Below are 22,234 nucleotides of genomic sequence, written 5' to 3' on the forward strand. Positions count from 1 at the left end.
TCTTCTGTGCATGGATTTACCCAGTCAAGAATACTGGAGTGGGTATAGTTCAGCTCAGTTCAGTCATTTAGTCATGTCTGGCTCTCTGCAACCCCATGAACCGCAGCACGCCAGGCCTCCCTGTCCATCACCAACTACCAGAGTCCACCCAAACCCATGTCCATCGAGTTGGTGATGCCATCCAGCCATCACATCCTCTGTTGTCCCCTTCTCCTCCTGCCCTCAATCTTTCCCAGCATCAGGGGCTTTTCAAATGAGTCAGCTCTTCACATCAGGTGGCCAAAGTATTGGAGTTTCAGCTTCAACATCTGTCCTTCCAAAGAACACCCAGACTGATCTCCTTTAGAATGGACTGGTTGGATCTCCTTGCAGTCCAAGGGACGCTCAAGAGTCTTCTCCAACACCACAGTTCAAAAGCATCAATTCTTCGGCGCTCAGCTTTCTTTATAGTCCAACTATCACATCCATACATGACCACTGGAAAAACCATAGCCTTGACTAGATGGACCTTTGTTGGCAAAGTAATATTTCTGCTTTTTAATATGCTGTCTAGGTTGGTCAAAACTTTCCTTCCAAGTAGTAAGCATCTTTTAATTTCATGGCTGCAATCAGCATATGATTTTGGAGCCCAGAAAAATAGTCAGCCACTGTTTCCACTGATTCCCCATTTATTTGCCACGAAGTGATGGGACCGGATGCCATGATCTTAGTTTTCTGAACATTGAATGTTAAGCGAACTTTTTCACTCTCCTTTTTCACTTTCATTAAGAGGCTCTTTAGTTCCTCTTCACTTTCTGCCATAAGGGTGGTGTCATCTGAATATGTGAGGTTGTTGATATTTCTCCCGGTAATCTTGACTCCAGCTTGTGTTTTTCCAGTCCAGTGTTTCGATGATGTACTCTGCATAGAAGTTAAATAAGCAGGGTGACAATATACAGCCTTGACGTACTCCTTTTCCTATTTGGAACCAGTCTGTTGTTCCATGTCCAGTTCGAACTATTGCTTCCTGATCTCCATACAGGTTTCTCAAGAGGCAGGTCAGGTTAGTCTGGTATTCCCATCTCTTTCAGAATTTTCCACAGTTTCTTGTGATCCACACAGTCAAAGGCTTTGGTATAGTCAATAAAGCAGAAATAGATGTTTTTCTGGAACTCTCTTGCTTTTTTGATGACCTAAATCAAATCCCTTATGACTGTACAGTGGAAGTGAGAAATAGATTTAAGGGCCTAGGTCTGATAGACAGAGTGCTTGATGAACTATGGACGGAGGTTCATTACATTGTACAGGAGACAGGGATCAAGACCATTTCCAAGAAAAAGAAATGCAAAAAAGCAAAATGGCTGTCTGAGGAGGCCTTACAAATAGCTGTGAAAAGAAGAGAGGTGAAAGGCACAGGAGAAAAGGAAAGATATACCCAATTAAATGCAGAGTTCCAAAGAATAGCAAGGAGAGATAAGAAAGCTTTCCTCGGTGATCAGTGCAAAGAAATAGAGGAAAACAATAAAATGCAAAAGATTAGAGATCTCTTCAACAAAATTAGAGATACCAAGGGAATATTTCATGCAAAGATGGGCACAATAAAGGACAGAACTGGTAGGGACCTAACAGAAGCAGAAGATATTAAGAAGAGGTGGTAAGAATACACAGAAGAACTATACAAAAAAGATCTTCATGACCAGGATAATCACGAAGTTGTGTTCACTCATGCTCATCTAGAGCCAGACATCCTGGAATGTGAAGTCAAGTGGGCCTTAGAAAGCATCACTACGAACAAAGCTAGTGGAGGTGTTTGAATTCCAGTTGAGCTATTTCAAATCCTAAAAGATGATGCTGTGAAAGTGCTGCACTCAATATGTCAGCAAATTTGGAAAACTCAGCAGTGGCCATAAGACTGGAAAAGGTCAGTTTTCATTCCAATCCCAAAGAAAGGCAATGCCAAAGAGTGCTCAAACTACCACACAATTGCAGTCATCTCACATGCTAGTAAGGAAATGCTCAAAATTCTCCAAGCCAGGCTTCAGCAATATGTCAACCGTGAACTTCCTGATGTTCAACCTGGTTTTAGAAAAGGCAGAGGAACCAGAGATCAAATTGCCAACATCAGGTGGATCATCGAAAAAACTGGAGTGGGTAGCCATTTCCTTTTCAGGAAGCTATCCTGATCCAGGTATCGAACCCCCATTGCCTACACTGCACAGGGATTCTTTACCGACTGAGACACCAGGGATATTCACCTTTCAATCTGAGAAACATTTCAAAAGGTTGACATCCTGTGGGAGTTTAGCTCTGCAGTTCATTGATTCAGTTACTAGAGGGGGCTGCGTCATTTGGAAACAGCGGTCTTTCTGGCTATCAAGGAAAGGAAGTTTATGTTTTCCATCTATGTTCCACAGAAAAGCAAAAAAAAAAAAAAATATTTATCATCTTTAGACAACTTGATTTTATAATCCTTTGTTGAGTGCGTGTTGTCAAGGATTCAGGGGATCATAGCCTTATAGCCTAAACCTCTTCCATGTACCTCCCTAAACATTGCTTTCCCATTTCCCACCCCTGGTTAACTCTTCCCTTCCCGATTCCTTACGCTCTTTTCTCTTCACTCCTCTTTTTCTGCCAGGATCACCCACCTCCACCCTTCGCCACCCCAGATAGTTTGCTTTCCCTTCTGTCTTTTCTGTCTCAGCATCCTTGGTGTCTCTGTCTCAGCATCTTTGGTGCAGAGCACCTACAAACACGGGCATAGAGGGCATAAGGATTAAGGACCATTGTTCAAGGAGGATGAGGAGAATACCATCCGTGTCATCAGTTACTATGTCAAGAACAGATGCATTGAGAAATGCCTGCCTAGATGGAGACAGATACGTGATTCCAAGGACCTTTTCAGGACGCTGAGCTCCAATGTCTGAGCTCAAGACATTTAGTTTTCTGTCCCAATGTTATTAATATTTCCGGTCCCTCAGAGTAATCACAGCCTACTTTGAAATCTCACTTACTTGCTTGAACATGGATGGGAATTTTTATCTCTTTACAATGCAGAGCTCAGTACAGTTTTCTGGGATTAAACAATGTTTTCCACAAGCTTCATGGAACATCAGAAAATTTCTTTGAAGAAGAAATGATAGAACAATGGTTTTGGATAGACACACCATCATGATCAGTGTTCCTTTTTCAGAGCCAGACTTTAAACGTCACAGAGGATGGCAGCACATACCCTGTGAGTTGGGGATGTATCTCCTTCTTTGGGGGACATGATTAAAAAGGGTAGGAAGCCCTAAACAAGGAACTTCTTGATCATTGGCTGACAGATCCTGGCAACAGCAGACTGCAACGGACACCTGCACTGGTTGTAAGTCTCTAACAGCAGCAGTTGCTTCTGTTCTCTGGAAACAAGCCCAGGAGCAGACACAAGTCTGAACTCTGAGCCCACAGTCCTGGTTTGTCCTTGAAGGATGAGGCTGGTGATTGGAGTAACTGTTTTTCTCACCTTGGGTAAGTGTTCCCTGTCTACAAGGGACGACTTGAGGTCAAGGAACCATAAAGGGTCATTTGCTTTCTACTCCTCTCCCTGTGTTTTATTAAGCACTATAGCAATGGAATTGAAAAAAGATCTATGCATTTTCTAAGGAGTACAAACTTCTTTGTGACAGGTTAATTCATAGCCATGATGCTGAAGAGACCTTAGCAGTAAGCAGGTTGGAAGAACTCTCTGGGGTTATTGAGCCAAGGACCCTGGGATAAAGCCTATAGAGTCTCAGATTCTTGGCATGTGTCTTTGGTCCCTATATAATAAGCAATAATATTTTTCAGGACATAGATAAAAACACTGGAGTAGGGGGTGGGTCCAGACAGTTTGGGGAGTGTTGTGCCCTTGATCCACAGAATTACACTGATTTGTTGTCAGGGGTTAATTTTATTTTCTTGACCCTTTAGGGACTGTGATTAATGGTAAGACAACCCAGCCCAGCTCCATGGATTGTGCTGAAGGAGAGGATGTAAACCTGCCTTGTAACCACTCTACCATCAGTGGAAATGACTATATACATTGGTATCGGCAAAATCCCGACCAGAGTCCACAGTATGTCATTCATGGCTTACGAGGCACAGTGAACGGCAGCATGGCCTCTCTGACCATAGCTTCAGACAGAAAGTCCAGCACCCTGGTCCTGCCCCAGGTCACCCTGAGAGACGCCGCTGTGTACTACTGCATCCTGAGAGAGGCACACTGGGACAGATGGGGCTGCACCTGTGCAGTATCTCTGGTGGGAAGAAGTGGGGACAGAGTAGGGAGAGCAGTCACTAGAGCAAATTTAGAGTCATCTGGAAGGAGAGTCAGAGAGCAGTAAGAGATGAGGAAAATGAAGGGAAGGGAAATGGAAGAAGATGGATAAAAACAGAAGAAAAAGAGGACAAGGAATAGCACCTAGTTTATTGATGAATCTGAGAAGAATTTTGAGGATAATTTTAACCTAGCAATAAAGAAAGAGGTGTTAATAATTTTTTATGACTCTTTCTCATGTGAATAAAATGTGGGTTTCAGTGTGCTAGTCCCAACATAAGAAGTGGGAAACATACAAATAATTCTCCTTGTACCAAAGGATTCTTTCATTTGGATCCAAGGGCAAGTTGAGACTCTGATGTGTTATAGCTTTTCCACTTACCAGAAACAAACTACTTTCTCTGAGAAAGATCTGAAATTTTTTTTGTTGTTGGTCTAGAACATTCATATTTCCCATGAAGACGTTTTTTGAAAGAAACAAACTTAAGTAAATAATAATTTTTCTCTTTCTAGGCGGGTCTGGAAACCCTGCCTCTCTAAGGCGTTTTCACCAATTTGATCATCCCTAAGCAGCACATGGGGGCCCCCCATGGCTCAGCAGTGAAGAACCCACCTGCAATGCAGGAGCTGCAAGAGACCCGGGTTCAATCCTTGGTTCAGGAAGAGCCCTCAGAGGAGGGCATGGCAACCCACTCCAGTATTCTCCCCTGGAGAACTCCATGGACAGAGGAGCCTGGCAGGCTACAGTCTTTAGAGTTGCAAAGAATCAGACATGACTGAAGTGACTTAGCATGCAAGTAGCACATGGAGCTTACCCTGGTGGCTCAGTGGTAAAGAATCTGCCTGCCAATGCAAGGGACCCAGGTTTGGTCCCTGGTTGGAGGACTAAGACCCCACATGCCTTGGAGCAACTAGGCCTACGTGCTGCTACTACTGAACCAGCCTTGAACTGTCCATCTGAACGTCAGTGTCTGCAGATCACTTCACTTTCACTGCAGCGAAAATATACAGGTCCTCATCTTCCATCCCTTTTACCCCCAAATCTACTGACAGAGAATCAATATTATTTACAGAGTCTGAGATAAGAGCACAAACTAAACATATCTTCATGTGGTCCTCAAAAGGACTTATTTTTTTCTTTAAAATGGCCTACTAAAATTCAAAAGCAGTAATCGAAGGTTTAAAATTTTATTTACAATAAAAATTTTAAAAATAATTTATTTTAAAATTATAGATGTTTTAATAAAAATAAAACTATTATGATTCAATTTTCAATGTCTAGCTGGTGGTTAAGATAACTAATATTGCTCTCAATGCAGGCTGAGTCTAAAATATATATAACTTTTAAAGTCATCAGTACCATTTTTATAGAATCCATGTATATGCATTAATATACAATTTTTTTTCCTCTTTCTGACTATGTCACTCTGTTTAACAGGCTCTAGGCTCATCCACCTCACTAAAAATGTCTCAAATGGTGTTTTTTTATGGCTGAGAAATACTCCATCGTATATAAGTAAGACAACTTCTTTATCTGTTCATCTGTTGATGGACCCTATTTGCAAGGCAAAAATAGAGATGCAGACATAGAGAACAGACTTTGGACACAGTAGAGGAGGGAGAGAGTGGGAAAATTTGAGAGAGAAGCATTGAAACATATGCTTTACCATATGTAAAATAGATAGCTAGTGGGAAGTTGCTGCATGATGCAGGGAGCTCAACACGGAGCTCTGTGACAACCTAGAGGGGTGGTGAGAAGACTCAAAAGGAGGGGACGTATGTATACTTATGGCTGATTCACATCATTGTATGGCAGAAGCCAACACAACATTGTAAAGCAATTATCCTCCAGTTAAAAATAAATTAATTTTAAAAATACTGTTTAATACAGCAAAGTATTCCAGCCAATAGGAGCAACTTCTGATCATGCTGATTCATGAGCACCCTTCAGAACCACAAGGAAGTGCATAAGAGAAGCAAAAGCTGCATCCTCAGCTCTTCTGGGAAACAGTGTTTCATTAGGGAAGAACCTACTGCATCCATGCCGTGTGAGAGCAAGATGGGGCTGTACAACTAATTTTTGCTTTCTTTTCCCTAAATTCTCCCAAATTCCTAATCAGAGTCTTCCTTCTCCTAAATGTTCTCAGAAAGAATCCCTTAAGTCATATAATAATGGTCTTTCTCTTTCCTACCCTACCCCTGGCCAGCACGTTCTGAGCGGGTTGCGGTGGGGGGCGGGGCGTCCTGTCCGTGTCACCTGAGCAGGATTTGCTGGTGAGCTGATTGGCTGCAGGAGCAGGAACGATTTAACGACACTCACTCCCTCGGGGTTTTGTTAACTGTCTTACAGTGAAAATGTCCCAACAGGAAGAGGCAGCGTCATGAAGAGGCTAGCAGGCACTGTGCTGGGGCTTTTGTTTGCCCAGGTCTGCTGTGAGTGGGGGCTGCCCCACAGAGGATCTGCAGGAATGAGGCGCTGCTCTATTGTTGGGGGAGGGAGAGGAGCTGACAAGTCCTGCAGACTTTTTATCCTTGTCATCATCTATGGGGATGGGGAGGGCACTTTCAGGGTTTAGTAGGAGTTACAGTGACCCTCACCAGTGACAGTTTCTCTTTCCTCATCAGGTGTGCGAGGGGTGGATGTGGAGCAGAGTCCCCCGGCTCTGAGTCTCCAGGAGGGAGCCAGCTACACGCTTCAGTGTAATTTTTCCACTTCCCCACAGACTGTGAACTGGTATCTTCAGAACTCTAGGGGCCGCATCATCCACCTGTTTTACATTCCTTCAGGGACAAAGCAGGATGGAAGATTAAATGCCACGACAGTCCCTGCAGAACGCCGCAGCTCACTGCACATTTCCTCTTCGCAGACCACAGACTCGGGCACTTACTTCTGTGCTGCGCAGCACGGTGCTCCCCAGGCACCTGCAGCCTCTACACAAACCCTCCGCGGGCTCAGCCCCTCCTCCAGCCACAGTCACACCGTGAGGCCACCACAGGGCATTTGCAGTGCTTAATGTTACTCACCTTTATCAGGACAGTTTTAATCACAGACACTTTTTGGCCCTACAAATTATGGACTTTGGTCTTTATGTTTCCTTCTCAACAGTATCTTCTTCTGCAGTAGAAACTTCTAACCGGAAACTAGCAGAGTAGTTGATAAGAGGGTAGAATTAAAATAAATATTTAACCACAGCTTCCCAGGGGAGAAGAATTTGCCAACCAATGAAGGAGATGCAGAAGACACGGGTTTGAGCCCTGGGTTGGCAAGATCCTCTGGAGGAGGAGATGGAAACCCACTCCAGTATTCTTGGGGAACACTGGGAAATCTCATAGGCAGAGGAGCCTGGCGGGCTCCAGTCCATGGGGTCTCACAGAGTTGGACTGACTGAGTGACTAAGTACACATGCTGAACTCAACAATGTTAAAAAGTGAAAGGAATTAAATGAAATCACTCCAATAAAGATATTACCCAGTGTGTCAGAGGGTGGGGCCTACTGACAGAATTAAAGCAGATATGAACTTGGAGTTCTAGCTGGCTGCGAAGAGCAGAAGAGGAACTTGAGCTGCCACTGAGCACTGATGCCAGAAACAATGGACAGGATACTGGGAGCATCATTTTTGATTCTGTGGCTTCAACTAGGCTGTGACTAGTGGAGGAGAAAACCTAGGATATCTCATCAATTAGGCTGACTGAGAAAACTGGATTACAAACAAGCTCATGCAGATAGAAACTCTAAGAAGGAAATAGGTGTCTGTGGAACTAACGACTTTTTATCTCTTTAAGTAGGGGTGAGTGGACAACAGAAGGAATAAAGGGATCAAGAGCAGGTGAAACAGAGCTCTCAATCTTTGACAGTCCAGGAAGGAGAGATTTCCATTCTGAACTGTAGTTATGAGAAGAGTGCATTTGACTACTACTGGCAATATCCTGGTAAAGGCCCTGCATTCTTGATAGCCGTAAGTTCAATTATGAATGAAATGGAAGATGGAAGTTTCACAGTTTCCCTCAATAAGAGTGCCAAACAGCTCTCATTGCACATCTCAGCTTCCCAGCCTGGAGACTCAGCCACCTACATCTGTGCAGCAAGTGCTGGGTGCTCCCCAGGCACCTGCAGCTGAGCTGCAGCCACACCCTGCTGTAGAGATGAAATACACATACGCACACACACACACACACACACATACGCACACACACACACACACAATCTGGTTGGTCATAAAAATCTTAATATATTTAAGAAAACTGAAATTATATAGAATTTATTCTTCAAAATGGAGATGATACAGAATATCTAGTACAAAGAGATGTCTGTAGAAACTCTCGAATATTTGGAATATATGCACTAACTTAAAAATAACCATAGGTTAAAGAAACAATTACTATGACTTTAGAAAATATTTTGAAAGTAAATATTGTGAGAGCACATTATATAAATATGTATGAGATGCAGCTAAAATTATACATAAAAGGAAATTTATCTTTTTAAATGCTTATTTAACTAAAGAAAAAAGGTTGAAAAACTATCATCTAGGTTTTCAGTGAAAGATGATAGAAAAGTGAATTAAACCCAACATAAAACTGAAAGAAGTAAATAATAAAATGTTGGACCGGTGAAATACAAAGAAAGCTTTAAGGATAGCCATGAAATACAAAGTTAATTTTATTAAAATGGTCAATAAGATTGAAATATTTCTAGGTAGAATTATCAAGGGAAAAAGAAAAAAAAACAAATTATAAATATAAGTAACTAAAAAGAAAATTATTCTGCAAGTTCTATAATGTTAAAAGGGTAATAAAAGAATATAATTAACAAGTTTATGTCACTGAGAAGTTTATATAAATGTATAGAAGTAGATTTACACAAGTAGGGAAGATTTAATTTTTTGACAAAGTTCAAAGACAATTCAGTGGGGGTAATGAATGAGCAATTGATGAGCAAATGATGTTGGGACAATTGGATACTCTTGGGAAATAATTAAAACTTGGCCAAATATCACACCTTACACAAAAACTTGGGTACAGCCTCAAAATGAACCATACATTCAAGTGTAAAATGTAAAATTACCAAATCTTTTAGGAAAAACATAAGAGAATATCTTCATGACCTAGGTTAGACAAAAATAATTTTGACATGACACCAAGAGCATGATCCATAAACAAACTTAGATTTCATCAAAATTAAAAATTTGCTCTGTGAAAGACACTGTTTGCTCAATGAAAGACACTGTTTAGAGAAGGAAAAAGATAAACTGCAGAAATGACAAGAAATACATTTTCATCAAAAGATTGTGTTCAGAATACAATGAACTCTCTAGACAGCAGGAAGAAAATAATCCAGTTGAAAACTGGATGACAGATTTACACAGACACTTCACCAGAGAGCTATGTGGTAAGGAAATAAGCATATAAAAAGATGGTCAGTCTAAATCAAATATCTCCCTTAGTAAATGTCAAATTGCCAACATCCGCTGGATCATGGAAAAAGCAAGAGAGTTCCAGAAAAGCATCTATTTCTGCTTTATTGACTATGCCAAAACCCTTCACTGTGTGGATCACAATAAACTGTGGAAAATTCTGAGAGAGATGGGAATATCAGACCATGTGACCTGCCTCTTGAGAAATCTGTATGCAGGTCAGGAAGCAACAGTTAGAACTGGACATGGAACAACAGACTGGTTTCAAACAGGAAAAGGAGTATGTCGAGGCTGTATATTGTCACCCTGCTTATTTAACTTCTATGCAGAGTACATCATGAGAAACGCTGGACTGGAAGAAACACAAGCTGGAATCAAGATTGCCAGGAGGAATATCAATAACCTCAGATATGCAGATGACACCACCCTTATGGCAGAAAGTGAAGAGGAACTAAAAAGCCTCTTGATGAAAGTGAAAGAGGAGAGTGAAAAAGTTGGCTTAAAGCTCAACATTCAGAAAATGAAGATCATGGCATCCGGTCCCATCACTTCATGGCAAATAGATGGGGAAACAGTGGAAACAGTGTCAGACTTTATTTTTTGGGGGTCCAAAATCACTGCAGATGGTGACTGCAGCTATGAAATTAAAAGACACTTACTCCTTGGAAGAAAAGTTATGACCAACCTAGATAGCATAATCAAAAGCAGAGACATTACTTAGCTGACGAAGGTCCGTCTAGTCAAGGCTATGGTTTTTCCTGTGGTCATGTATGGGTGTGAGAGTTGGACTGTGAAGAAGGCTGAGCACCAAAGAATTGATGCTTTTGAACTGTGGTGTTGGAGAAGACTCTTGAGAGTCCCTTGGACTGCAAGGAGATCCAACCAGTCCATTCTGAAGGAGATCAACCCTGGGATTTCTTTGGAAGGTATGATGCTAAAGCTGAAGCTCCAGTACTTTGGCCACCTCATGAGAAGAGTTGACTCATTGGAAAAGTCTCTGATGCTGGGAGGGATTGGGGGCAGGAGGAGAAGGGGACGACTGAGGATGAGATGGCTGATGGCATCACGGACTCGATGGATATGAGTCTGAGTGAACTCCGGAAGATGGTGATGGACAGGGAGGCCTGGCATGCTGCGATTCATGGGGTCGCAAAGAGTCAGACACGACTGAGTGACTGAACTGAACTGAAATGTCACATTTCACTGGAAAATATGTGGGTTATTTTCAAATATCTTTTGATAATGATTTCTAACATAATTCCACGGTGATTAGAAAACAGACTGTAGGATTTTAATATCTTTAGACCATGAAAATTTGCACCTTGTTTTATGTCCCTGGATATGTACCAATGTCTTCTAGTTTATAGTCTATGGGACCCTGAATAGAATTTGCATCCTACTACTGTGTGAAAATTGCATAAGTCTTAATTATGTTGATTCATAGTGCTCTTCAGGTCTACTGTACCCTCCTACTTTTCTGTGTATTTATTCTATTAATTTTTGAGAGTTTGCTATTGAAACTCCAACCAAAATTTTTAATTTATTTACTTAAAAATAGTTGTAATATATAGTGGAACTGTATTTTGTGCTGTGTTTTCTAAGACTAATGTATGCTTTCATAATTTAAAAAATAAAGAGAAAAAAAGATGGTCAACATTATTAGTCATTAGGGAAATTCAAATTAAGGCACAAAGAGATACTACTTCACATCTACCATAAAGACTAAAATTAAAAATACTGACAATATCAAGTTCTGGCAAAGATGCAGAAAAATTGGAGCACTCATATATTGCTGGTGGGTGAATGGTCCAGTCATTCTGGAAAAAAGTTCAGCAGTTCCACATAAACTTAAATATTCACTTACCTTACAACTCTGCAATCACACTCCTGAGTATTTATACTTGAGAAATGAAAACTTTATATTTACATAAAAATCTGTACATGAATATTCATAGCATGAATATATTTGTGATGACCAAAAGCTGGAAACCAGTCAAGTATTCTTCATTGGGTGAATAGATTAATAAATCCACTGTAATGCATCTGTACAATGACATATTATTTATAGATTTTTTCAACTTGTAATAGAGTTGTGTCTCAACAAACCATTTTCAGTTGAAAATAACAAAAATGCATTTAATATACCTAACCCAGCCTACATTAAAGGTGCCCAACACTTACTTTAGCCTACTTACTTTTTTTTTTTTTACTTTAACTTACTTACTTTTTCTTTAGGTGGGAGAAATCATCTAACGCAAAGTCTATTTTATACTAAAATGGTGAAAATCTCATGTAATTTATTGAGTACTGTACTGAAAGTGGAAAATAGAATAGTTGTATGATTACAGAAGGAAGGTAAGTGTGTCAGTTTTTTACCCTCACAATCTCAGGGCTGGCCAGGAGCTCAGCTTATTGCTGCTGCCCAGATCACCAAAGAATGTATAGCAAATGTTGCTAGCATGGGAAAAGATCAAATTTAAAAATTCAAAGTGTGGTTTCTACTGAATGTGCATCACTTTCTTACCACTGTAAAGTCAAAAATCCAAAGTCAAGACATCATAAGTTGGTGACAATCTGTAGTGATTAAAAGAAACAGACTACCGATGCATGCAATAGCTTAGATGGGGCTTCCGAGGTGGCTCAGTGCTAAGAATCTGCCTGCAATGCAGGAGACAGGGGTTTGATCCCTGGGGGGGGGGGGGGGGGGGGCGGGCGAGAAGATCCCCTGGAGAAGGAAATGGCAACCCACTCCAGTATTCTTCCCTGGAAAATTCCAAGGACAGAGGAGTCTGGAAGTCTACAGTTAGTGAGGTTGCAAAAGAGTGGGACATGACATAGCAACTAAAAAACAATAGCCTAGATGCCTCTCAGGATGTTGTGCTGGATGAAGAAATAATCTCAGAGGCTACACGGTGTTTAATTACACTTATTGGATTGTTATGATTGTATACATATGGTGATCCTACTTATACAACATTCTTAAAGAACAGAATTAGAGATGAAAAAGAGATCAGTAGTCAGGGTTAGAAAGAGCTGCAGGGTTGGGAAGAGTGTGCAGAGGGGATTTCTTTAAGAGACAAATCAATTTTGTGTCATGATTTTAGTGGCGGTACAAGAACCAATACATGTGATAAAATTTCATGGACTAATGCATCAAAACCAAAGAATGCAAATAAAAACTGATGATAAGGTTATGGTATTTTGATAAAATTTTATCAATATCAATTTCTTGGTGTATGTAATTGTTATATTACTATATATATACATTTTATAATATCATGCTGCTTTGAAAGCTGCTGTGGTCATTCATGATCTCCTCTGCTTAGTTACAAATAATTTCAAGCCCAGGCATTCGTTGCCTGTCAACACTCAGAAGTGAAATGAGACAGAAGAGTAGATGTCTCAGATAAATACAAACTCGCCTCCCTGCTTCAGTCATTCATGAGTTATTTTGATCTTAAATTCCATGAACTGGCACTATTTTAGACCTTGTCTGTATTTTCTTTTCTACTTATCTATTTACCTTTGGTTCTTTTATATTAATTCATCTATTACAGCAATGAAAGCAAATGGAAGATGGACAGCTACACTCCACATGAACATGAAACAGTGCAGAGAACTTCAGTCACCAGCTTCTCTGGTGTTGACAGGTACTAAGTGTCTACAGTCTGTAAATATTAAGTTGTGTAGGAGTGCATTATAGCATTACACCAGAGAAAGATCTGGCATGTTTATCTTTATTTTGTAAAGAGAAATAATAATGAGCAACTGACAAGTGAGACTGAACACTCTGGATCAATGAGACAGAAAATGTGACATGAGAATGACTCTAGGAGAGATGATCTAATAAGTACAATTCTACATTTAGAGGTAACAGGATTGAACAGCCTGATTGCCTTCAAAGTTTAATACTAAAGACTCAATATAAAATTTCAAAAGAAGAATATTTTATTCTAATTATAATTTCATTTAAATATACACCACTGAATAGACTCTGAAATTCAGATGGGCTAATTTCTTAAAGTCATTTTATGTTGAAGTGATTTTATTTATTGAAAAATCTAAGTGAAGCCCTGGAACACAGTAAAAAAAAAAAAAAAAAAAAGGACAGAGGTACAGTAATTGTTTTGTATAAGATTGCTATTCACCCAGAAGTCCTAAGATCTGTAAATGTTTTAAAATAGTCACTAGATTCTGGATAGAGAAAAGTAAGTATAGGCTAAATGAATGACAAATCAGTAGATTACAAGAATATTTCTTAAGCTATAATAAATTATATCTTAAAGAGGATGACAAAATTATTTTACTGAATCAATGGTTGTCAACTTTGGCTTCACAGCTGAATTCTACTAAAAATTTAGAGAAGAGCTAACACCTATCCTACTCAAACTCTTCAAGAAATTTGCAGAAGCAGGTAAACTTCCAAACTCATTTTATAAGGCCACCATCACCCTAATACCAAAACCAGACAAAGATGCCACAAAAAAGAAAACCACAGGCTTATATAACTGATGAACATAGATGCAAAAATCCTTAACAAAATTCTAAAGAACAGAATCCAACAACATATTAAAAAGATCATAAACCATGACCAAGTGGGCTTTATCCCAGGGATGAAAGTATTCTTTAATATCCACAAATCAATCAATGTGATACACCACATTAATAAATTGAAAGATAAAAATCATATGATTATTTCAATAGATGCAGAAAAAGCCTTTGACAAAATTCAACATCCATTTATGATTAAAAAAAAAAAAACCTCCAGAAAGCAGGAATAGAAGGAACATACCTCAACATAATAAAACCCATATATGACAAACCCACAGCATTATCCTCAAAGGTGAAAAACTGAAAGCATTTCCCCTAAACTCAGAAACAAGACAAGGGTGCCCACTCTCACCACCACTATTCAACATAGTTTTTGAAGTTTTAGCCACAGCAATCAGAGAAGAAAAAGAAATAAAAGGAATCCAGATTGAAAAGAAGAAGTAAAACTCTCACTGTTTGCAGAAGACATGATTCTCTACATAGAAAACTCTAAAGACTCAACCAGAAAATTGCCAGAGCTAATCAATGAATAAAGTTGCAAGATATAAAATTAACAAATAGAAATTTCTTGCATTCCTATACTTTAACAATGAGAAAACAGAAAAAGAAATTAAGGACACAATTCCATTCACCATTGCAATGAAAATAATAAAATATTTAGGAATAAATCTACCTAAAGAAACAAAGAAAGAAGGAAATGGCAACCCACTCCAGTACTCTTGCCTGGAAAATCCCATGGACGGAGGAGCCTGGTAGGCTGCAGTCCATGGGGTCGCTAACAGTTAGATACGACTGAGCAACTTCAATTTCACTTTTCACTTTTCACTTTCATGCATTGGAGAAGGAAATGGCAATCCACTCCAGTGATCTTTCCTGGAGAATCCCAGGGGTGGGAGAGCCTGGTGGGCTGCCATTTTATGGGGTCACACAGAGTCGGAAAAGACTGAAGTGACTTAGCAGCAGTAGCAGCAAATAAACAAAAGATATATATATATAGAAAACTATAAAACACTGATGAAAGAAATCAAAGATGACTCAAATAGATGGAGAAATATACCATGTTTATGGATCAGAAAAATCAATATAGTGAAAATGAGTATACTACCAAAAGCAATCTATAGATTCAATGCAATCCCTGTCAAGCTACCAACGGTATTTTTCAGAGAACTAGAACAAATAATTTCACAATTTGTATGGAAATACAAGAAACCTCGAATAGCCAAAGCAATCTTGAGAAAGAAGTATTGAACTGGAGGAATCAACCTGCCTGACTTCAGGCTCTACTACAAAGCTACAGTCATCAAGATAGTATGGTACTGGCACAAAGACAGAAATATAGATCAATGGAACAAAATAGAAAGCCCAGAGATAAATCCATGCACCTATGGACACCTTATCTTTGACAAAAGAGGCAAGAATATAGAATGGAGAAAAGACAATCTCTTCAACAAGTAGTGCTGAGAAGACTGGTCAACCACTTGTAAAAGAATGAAACTAGAACACTTTCTAACACCATACACAAAAATAAATTCAAAATTGATTAAAGATCTAAGTGTAAGACCAGAAACTATAAAACTCCTAGAGGAAAACATAGGCAAAACACTCTCGGACATAAATCACAGCAGGATCCTCTATGACTCACCTCCCAGAGTAATGGAAATAAAGGCAAAAATAAACAAATGGGAACTAATTAAACATAAAGTTTTGCACAATGAAGAAAACTATAAGCAAGGTGAAAAGACAGCCTTCAGAATGGGAGAAAATAATAGCAAATGAAGCAACTGACAAAAAAATCAATCTCAAAAATATACAAGCAGCTCCTGCAGTTCAATTCCAGAAAAATACATGACCCAATCAATAAATGGGCCAAAGAACTAAACAGACGTTTCTCCAAAGAAAACATACATATGGCTAACAAACATGTGAAAGGATGCTCAATATCACTCATCAGAGAAATGATAATCAAACCACAATGAGGTACCATGTCACGCCGGTCAGAATGACTGCTGTCCAAAAGCCTACAAACAATAAGTGCTGGAGAGGGTGTGGAGAAAAGGGAACCCTCTTACACTGTTGGTGGGAATGCAAACTAATACAGCCACTATGAAGAACAGTGTGGAGATTCCTTAAAAAACTGGAAAGAGAACTGCCATATGACCTAGCAATCTCACTGCTGGGCATACACACTGAGAAACCAAAATTGAAAGAGACACGCATACCCCAGTGTTCATCACAGCACTGTTTACAATAGCCAGGACATGGAAGCAACCTAGATGTCCACCAGCAGATGAATAGATAAGAAAGCTGTGGTATGTATATACAATGAAATATTACTCAGCTATTAAAAAGAATGCATTTAAATCAGTTCTAATGAGATGGATGAAATGAGAGCCTATTATACAGAGTGAAGTAAGTCAGAAAGAAAAACACCAATACAGTATACTAACACATATATATGGAACTTAGGAAAATGGTAATGATGACCCTATATGCAGGACAGCAAAAGAAACACAAATGTATAGAACAATCTTTTGGACTCTGTGGAAGAAGGCGAGGGTGGGATGATTTGAGAGAATAACATTGAAATGTATATTATCCTATGTGAAAGAGATTGCCAGTCCAGGTTAGATGCATGAGACAGGGTGCTCAGGGCTGGTGCACTGGGATGACACTGAAGGATGGGATGGGGAGGGAGGTGGAAGGGGAATTCAGGATGGGGAACACATGTACACCTATGGGTGATTCATGTCAGTGTATGGCAAAAACCACTACACTATTGTAAAGTGATTCGCCTTCATTTAAAATAAATAAATATTTATTTTGGCTGCACCAAGTCCTAGTTGCAGCACATGGCATCTAGTTCCCTGTTCAGGGATTGAACCTGCACCCCATGCATTGGGAGCATGTAGTCCTAGCCACTGGACCACCAGGGAAGTCAGAGGGAGAGGGAGAGGGTGAGATGATTTGGGAGAATGACATTGAAACATGTATAATATCATGTAAGAATCGAATCGCCACTCTATGTCCAATACAGGATACGGCATGCTTGGGGCTGGTACACGGGGATGACCCAGAGAGATGTTGTGGGGAGGGGGGTGGGAGGGGGTTCATGTTTGGGAACGCATGTACACCCGTGATGGATTCATGTCAATGAATGGCAAAACCAATACAGAATTGTAAAGTAAAATAAAAAATAAATAAATAAGTAAAAATTAAAAAAAAAAAATAAATGTATGTCAACCTGTTTAATCTTCAGTTTCCTTCAGTTCAAACCTTTAATATTAATTGCTTTCTTCATGCCCCTTTTCAGGCTCTGCCAAACTTAATGACCAGGGAAAGAAAAGTAGACAAAGTAAAGGTGTGTGGTGAGCCAGTCTTTATCTGTACACAGACCACGTGGTCGATGAACATGACACCCTACTTCCTGTTTGGGAGGAGTCACACAGGAACCAGTTACCGTGTATATGTGCTGCCAGGCACTCAAAGACACTGAAATCTTAGTTTGAGGCAGAAATGAGCATATTTGTGTAGGGGAATCCATGCCTCATGCCTCTCTCCAGTCTGCTCTGGGTGTTCCTGGCCTCCACCTTCTCTGGTAGGGATGCTCTCAAGCATGGGTGTGTGTGTTCAGGGTAAAGGGACTGCACACAGTCGCATGGTGCTTCACAGGGACTTGGGGAGGAAAGGAGGATTGGGGAAAAGCAAGCATCTTATGATTTCAGTATGGTTTGTAAATATTTGGGTCCAAAATTAGTTGAATTTCTACATTATTTTGTTCACTATTTCAGCTCTATTTTCTTGTTTTTGTCCACAGGATCTAGTGTGGCTCAGAAACTTACTCAATAGCAGCCAGACATAACCAGTCAAGTGCGGAACGTAGTCATCCTGAACTGTCGGTATGAAACAAGTTGGAACATGTACACCTACTGGATATTTTGGTACAAGCAGCTTCCCAGTGGAGAGATGACTTACCTCATTCATCAGTATTCAGAAGATGGGAATGCAAGGGACAGCCACTACTCTGTAAACTTTCAGAAAGCACATAAGTTCATCAGCCTCACCATTTCATCCTTAAAGCTGGAGCATTCTGGAAAATACTTCTGTGCTCTCTGGGAACGCACAGTGCTTGAAGTAATGGGAAAAGCTGAACAAAAACCCCAGAGCTTAATAAGAGAGAGTCTCCCTGCTGCGGGACCCAGGTTGAAGTGTACAGCTGCAGACCCCAGACAAGAAATAGTAGTCCTGTGGTTCCTTAATCTGTGATCTGGATCAGAAGATTTGATTCTAAATAAAAGCTTCTTCTATGTAATTTGGAAGCAGGTGTCCTGAGTGACTTTCTACTAATATTCTCCTCTTGAATTCTTGACTTTAAATCAATCATGCAGAGCATGTGTAACCTTGTCTAAAGTTGTAAACGTTCTCTATAATAATGTAAAGTGACAGTTTCACTAAACTACACTCACATCCCAAACCTGGGTCTGCTAAGTCACTTCAGTCGTGTCCGACTCTGTGCGACCCCATAGACGGCAGCCTACCAGGCTCCCCCGTCCTTGTGATTCTCCAGGTGAGAACACTGGAGTGGGTTGCCGTTTCCTTCTCCAATGCATGAAAATGAAAAATGAAAGTGAAGTCACTCCGTCGTGTCCAACTCTTAGCGACCCCATGGACTGCAGCCCACCAGGCTCCTCCATCCATGGGATTTTCCAGGCAAGAGTACTGGAGTGGGATGCCACTGCCTTCTCTGAACCTGGGTCTGGTTATCTAGAATCATCATGAAATTATTTCCTAAGTCCTTTCTTCTTAGACTTGTGTCACTTAAGATACAATCAGAGAAGCAGATTACCAGTGCTGTCAAATAAGAAATTGGTTATGAAGATTAAAACTCAGGCAATTGCTAGATCTGGTGGAAGAGTGTATACAAAGCTGCTATCTTTGTATGTGGTGCTGAGACTGAATTCATTGTTAATCAACTAGATTAGTATTTGTAGAACAAAGTTGGATATAGCCCAAAGCATGGGCAAACTGTGACTCATAAGGACATACCAGAACCATGAGGGTAATGGAACCCACACAGACACACTAAAACTTGTCTATGTCTCACCTCCTTCAGTTTCACAGAAGTGAGTGACCTTAGGAAAAGTGAGTGTCATTTGGCATCATGCTAACATACCTACTTGGTCCAAGACAAAGAGAAGATGGGGAGGAGGTTTGGTGGGAAGTGGAAGGGTTGTGAATCAATGATAAGATAAGCTATTGGATCAGCAGCAACATGAGTGAGTAACTATAGTCCCTGGAGCCCTGCACCAACCCCCCAAACATAAAAACTGTGGCTGCTTCATCAAAACGACCTTCCGAATGTCACACAAATTTCTTTTGTGGCCAACCCTAACCCAGAAAAATATGGGAAGCACATTCTGGGAAAGATATTTCTAGTTAAGATAGTACAAAGCTGCTACAGTATCCTCTTTGTTAACGTGGCATCCATCTGTACTCTTTAACAGCTTTTGAATAAAGACCATAGCAAAACCATGCTTCTTGCTAATGTTTTTGTTGCTGTTCAGTCACTAAGTCGTGTCTGACTCTGTGATCCTATGGACTGCAGGATCCTCTATCTCCCACTATCTTTTGGAGTTTGCTCAAATTCATGTCGACTGAGTTGGTGATACCATCCAACCACCTCAGCCTCTCCTGCTGTCTTCTTCTTTTGCCTTCAATCTTTCCCAGCATCAGGGTCTTTTGAGCCAATGAGTTGGCTTTTCTCACCAAGTGGCCAAAGTACTGAAGTTTCAGCTTCAGTATCAGTCCTTCCAATGAATATTCAGGGTTGATTTCCTTTAGGATTGACTGGTTTCATCTCCTTGCAATCCAAGGGCCTCTCAAGAGTCTTCTCTAGGACCACACTTCTTGCTAATATGATGCAGTAATTCCTCATTCAAATCAAAATATTCTAAACATATTCTGTGAAGATTATAGCAAGTTCATTTGTCCCTTTGTGAATGATGTTATTTTCTTTTCTACCTAAGACATACCCTCCCATTGAATCCAGTATCTTCACTACTGAGATATAATAACATATAACATTGACTTATTTTAGCATCTCTTATGTTACTACATGTAAGCAAGTTGGAGAGGGAGTTAAAATTGGTTAATGTAATACATAAATATATTATATCAAGTTGAAAAACAAATTTTCATTAGTATTATTATTCTTATTTCTGCAAATGACCTCAAAATCTGGGAAAAATCAAGATCTTGATCTGGGAAAAATCAAGGGCAGGAGAAAATGGCAACAGAGGATGATGTAGTAGGATGGCTGCTGCTGCTGCTAAGTCACTTCAGTTGTGTCCGACTCTGTGTGACCCCATAGATGGCAGCCCACCAGGCTCTCCCGTCCCTGGGATTCTCCAGGCAAGAACACTGGAGTGGGTTGCCATGTCTTTCTCCAATGCATGAAAGTGAAAAGTGAAAGTGAAGTTGCTCAGTTGTGTCCGACTCTTGGCAACCTCATGGACTGCAGCCTACCATGCTCCTCCATCCATGAGATTTTCCAGGCAAGAGTACTGGAGTGGGTTGCCATTGCTATCATCGACTCAGTGAACACGTGAGTGAAAGTCACTCAGCTATGTCCAAATCTTTGCAAACCCATGGACTATACAGTCCATGGGATTCTCCAGGCCAGAATACTGAAGTGAGTAGCCTTTCCCTTCTCCAGGGGATCTTCCCCAACCAGGGATTGAACCCAGGTCTCCCACATTGCAGGTGGATTCTTTACCAGCTGAGCCACCAGGGTAGCCCAAGAATCTTGGAGTGGGTAACCTATCCTTCTCCAGTGGATCTTCCTGACCCAGGAATCCATATGGGGTCTCCTGCATTGCAGGTGGATTCTTTACCAATTGAGCTACCAGGAGACATGAGTTTGAGCATATTCTGGGAGATAGTGAAGGGCAGGGAAGCCTGGCATGCTGCAGTCCATGAGGTCACAAAGAGTTGGACACAACTTAGCAACTGAAAAACAACAACAACAACAAAAATTGAATATGGGAAACCCTGAAAACACTCTTGTCAGAATATAATGGGAAGAAATTCAACCCTGGTAAGAACAGAGAGGAAACAGAGCACGAAATACTCAAGAAAGGATTTGTTCCAGTTGTTGACCTCCAGGTGATGTTGCAGAAACTTTAAATGTCACCTTTAATAAAAGCTCCATTTCCACACCCCCTCAGGAGCTTCTGTACCTCACAGCTCACTGAGGTGTACATTTGAATAGGCTCAGCACCAGCAGCATAATTGTCAAGGACTCATTTCTTCCTGATAGTCACTAGAACTTGCTTACATTGGGATCCTTTGAATCTCAGATTTCCCTGTAATAAAGACTCAGCACCTTCTGGCACATTCCTTCCTGCTCCTCAGGGGAGATCTTCCACAAAATGGATCTCAGTTTCCTTCCTGCATAGCCATGTTTCCCACTACCCTTCTCATGTTGGGAATGCTCTTCATAGGGAATCAGTGACATTATATTCCATGCTCCTGCCTCTGTAGAACAAACAGAGTTCTGATGGAAATCTGAATAGAGACACTGAGAGAGAATAGAGACACTGAAAAGAGAATAACACTCATTATAGGCAGGTCTGTCCTGGTCTCACTGATTCGGCACTGATGCTGCAGGAAGAACTGGAGGCCAGTTAGTGACCTGCCTGACAGCTGCATCACTGGCTCTAAGAAGCCCCCTAAAGTGGAGGTGCAACTATACCTACCTGTAGTGAACTTATTTCTTCTTGTATGTCTAGACAATAGGGTATGAAGGTAAAAAAAGCTTTCTTTATCTAGCAGTGGCCTATAACAGGCATTCTAGGTTAAACACATTGCTTTGGCAAAGTTCCAAGTGACCCACTCAGGTTGCACCTCACTTCTTTTCTCTCTTCTATTTAACTTCTCTAATACCCACTGTGTGCACAATAATAATTATTGATTCGCAATAAGCTTTATTTTTATACA

General features: G+C 40.4%; 2 gene segments (V, D, J or C); both read left to right on the forward strand.

Annotated features, from left to right (window-relative positions):
- The first annotated feature begins 3,446 nt into the window (after positions 1-3,446).
- LOC120853724 lies at positions 3,447-4,340 on the forward strand. The segment is given in 2 exon segments: positions 3,447-3,486; positions 3,928-4,340. Coding segments are annotated over 2 exon segments (453 nt in total).
- A 2,314-nt stretch (positions 4,341-6,654) lies between these two features.
- Positions 6,655-7,287, forward strand: LOC120853395. The segment is given in 2 exon segments: positions 6,655-6,706; positions 6,899-7,287. Coding segments are annotated over 2 exon segments (441 nt in total).
- The last annotated feature ends 14,947 nt before the right edge of the window (positions 7,288-22,234 follow it).

The sequence above is a fragment of the Oryx dammah genome, unplaced genomic scaffold (genome assembly GCF_014754425.2).
Source record: "Oryx dammah isolate SB20612 unplaced genomic scaffold, SCBI_Odam_1.1 HiC_scaffold_26, whole genome shotgun sequence".
Classification (NCBI taxonomy): Eukaryota; Metazoa; Chordata; class Mammalia; order Artiodactyla; family Bovidae; genus Oryx; species Oryx dammah.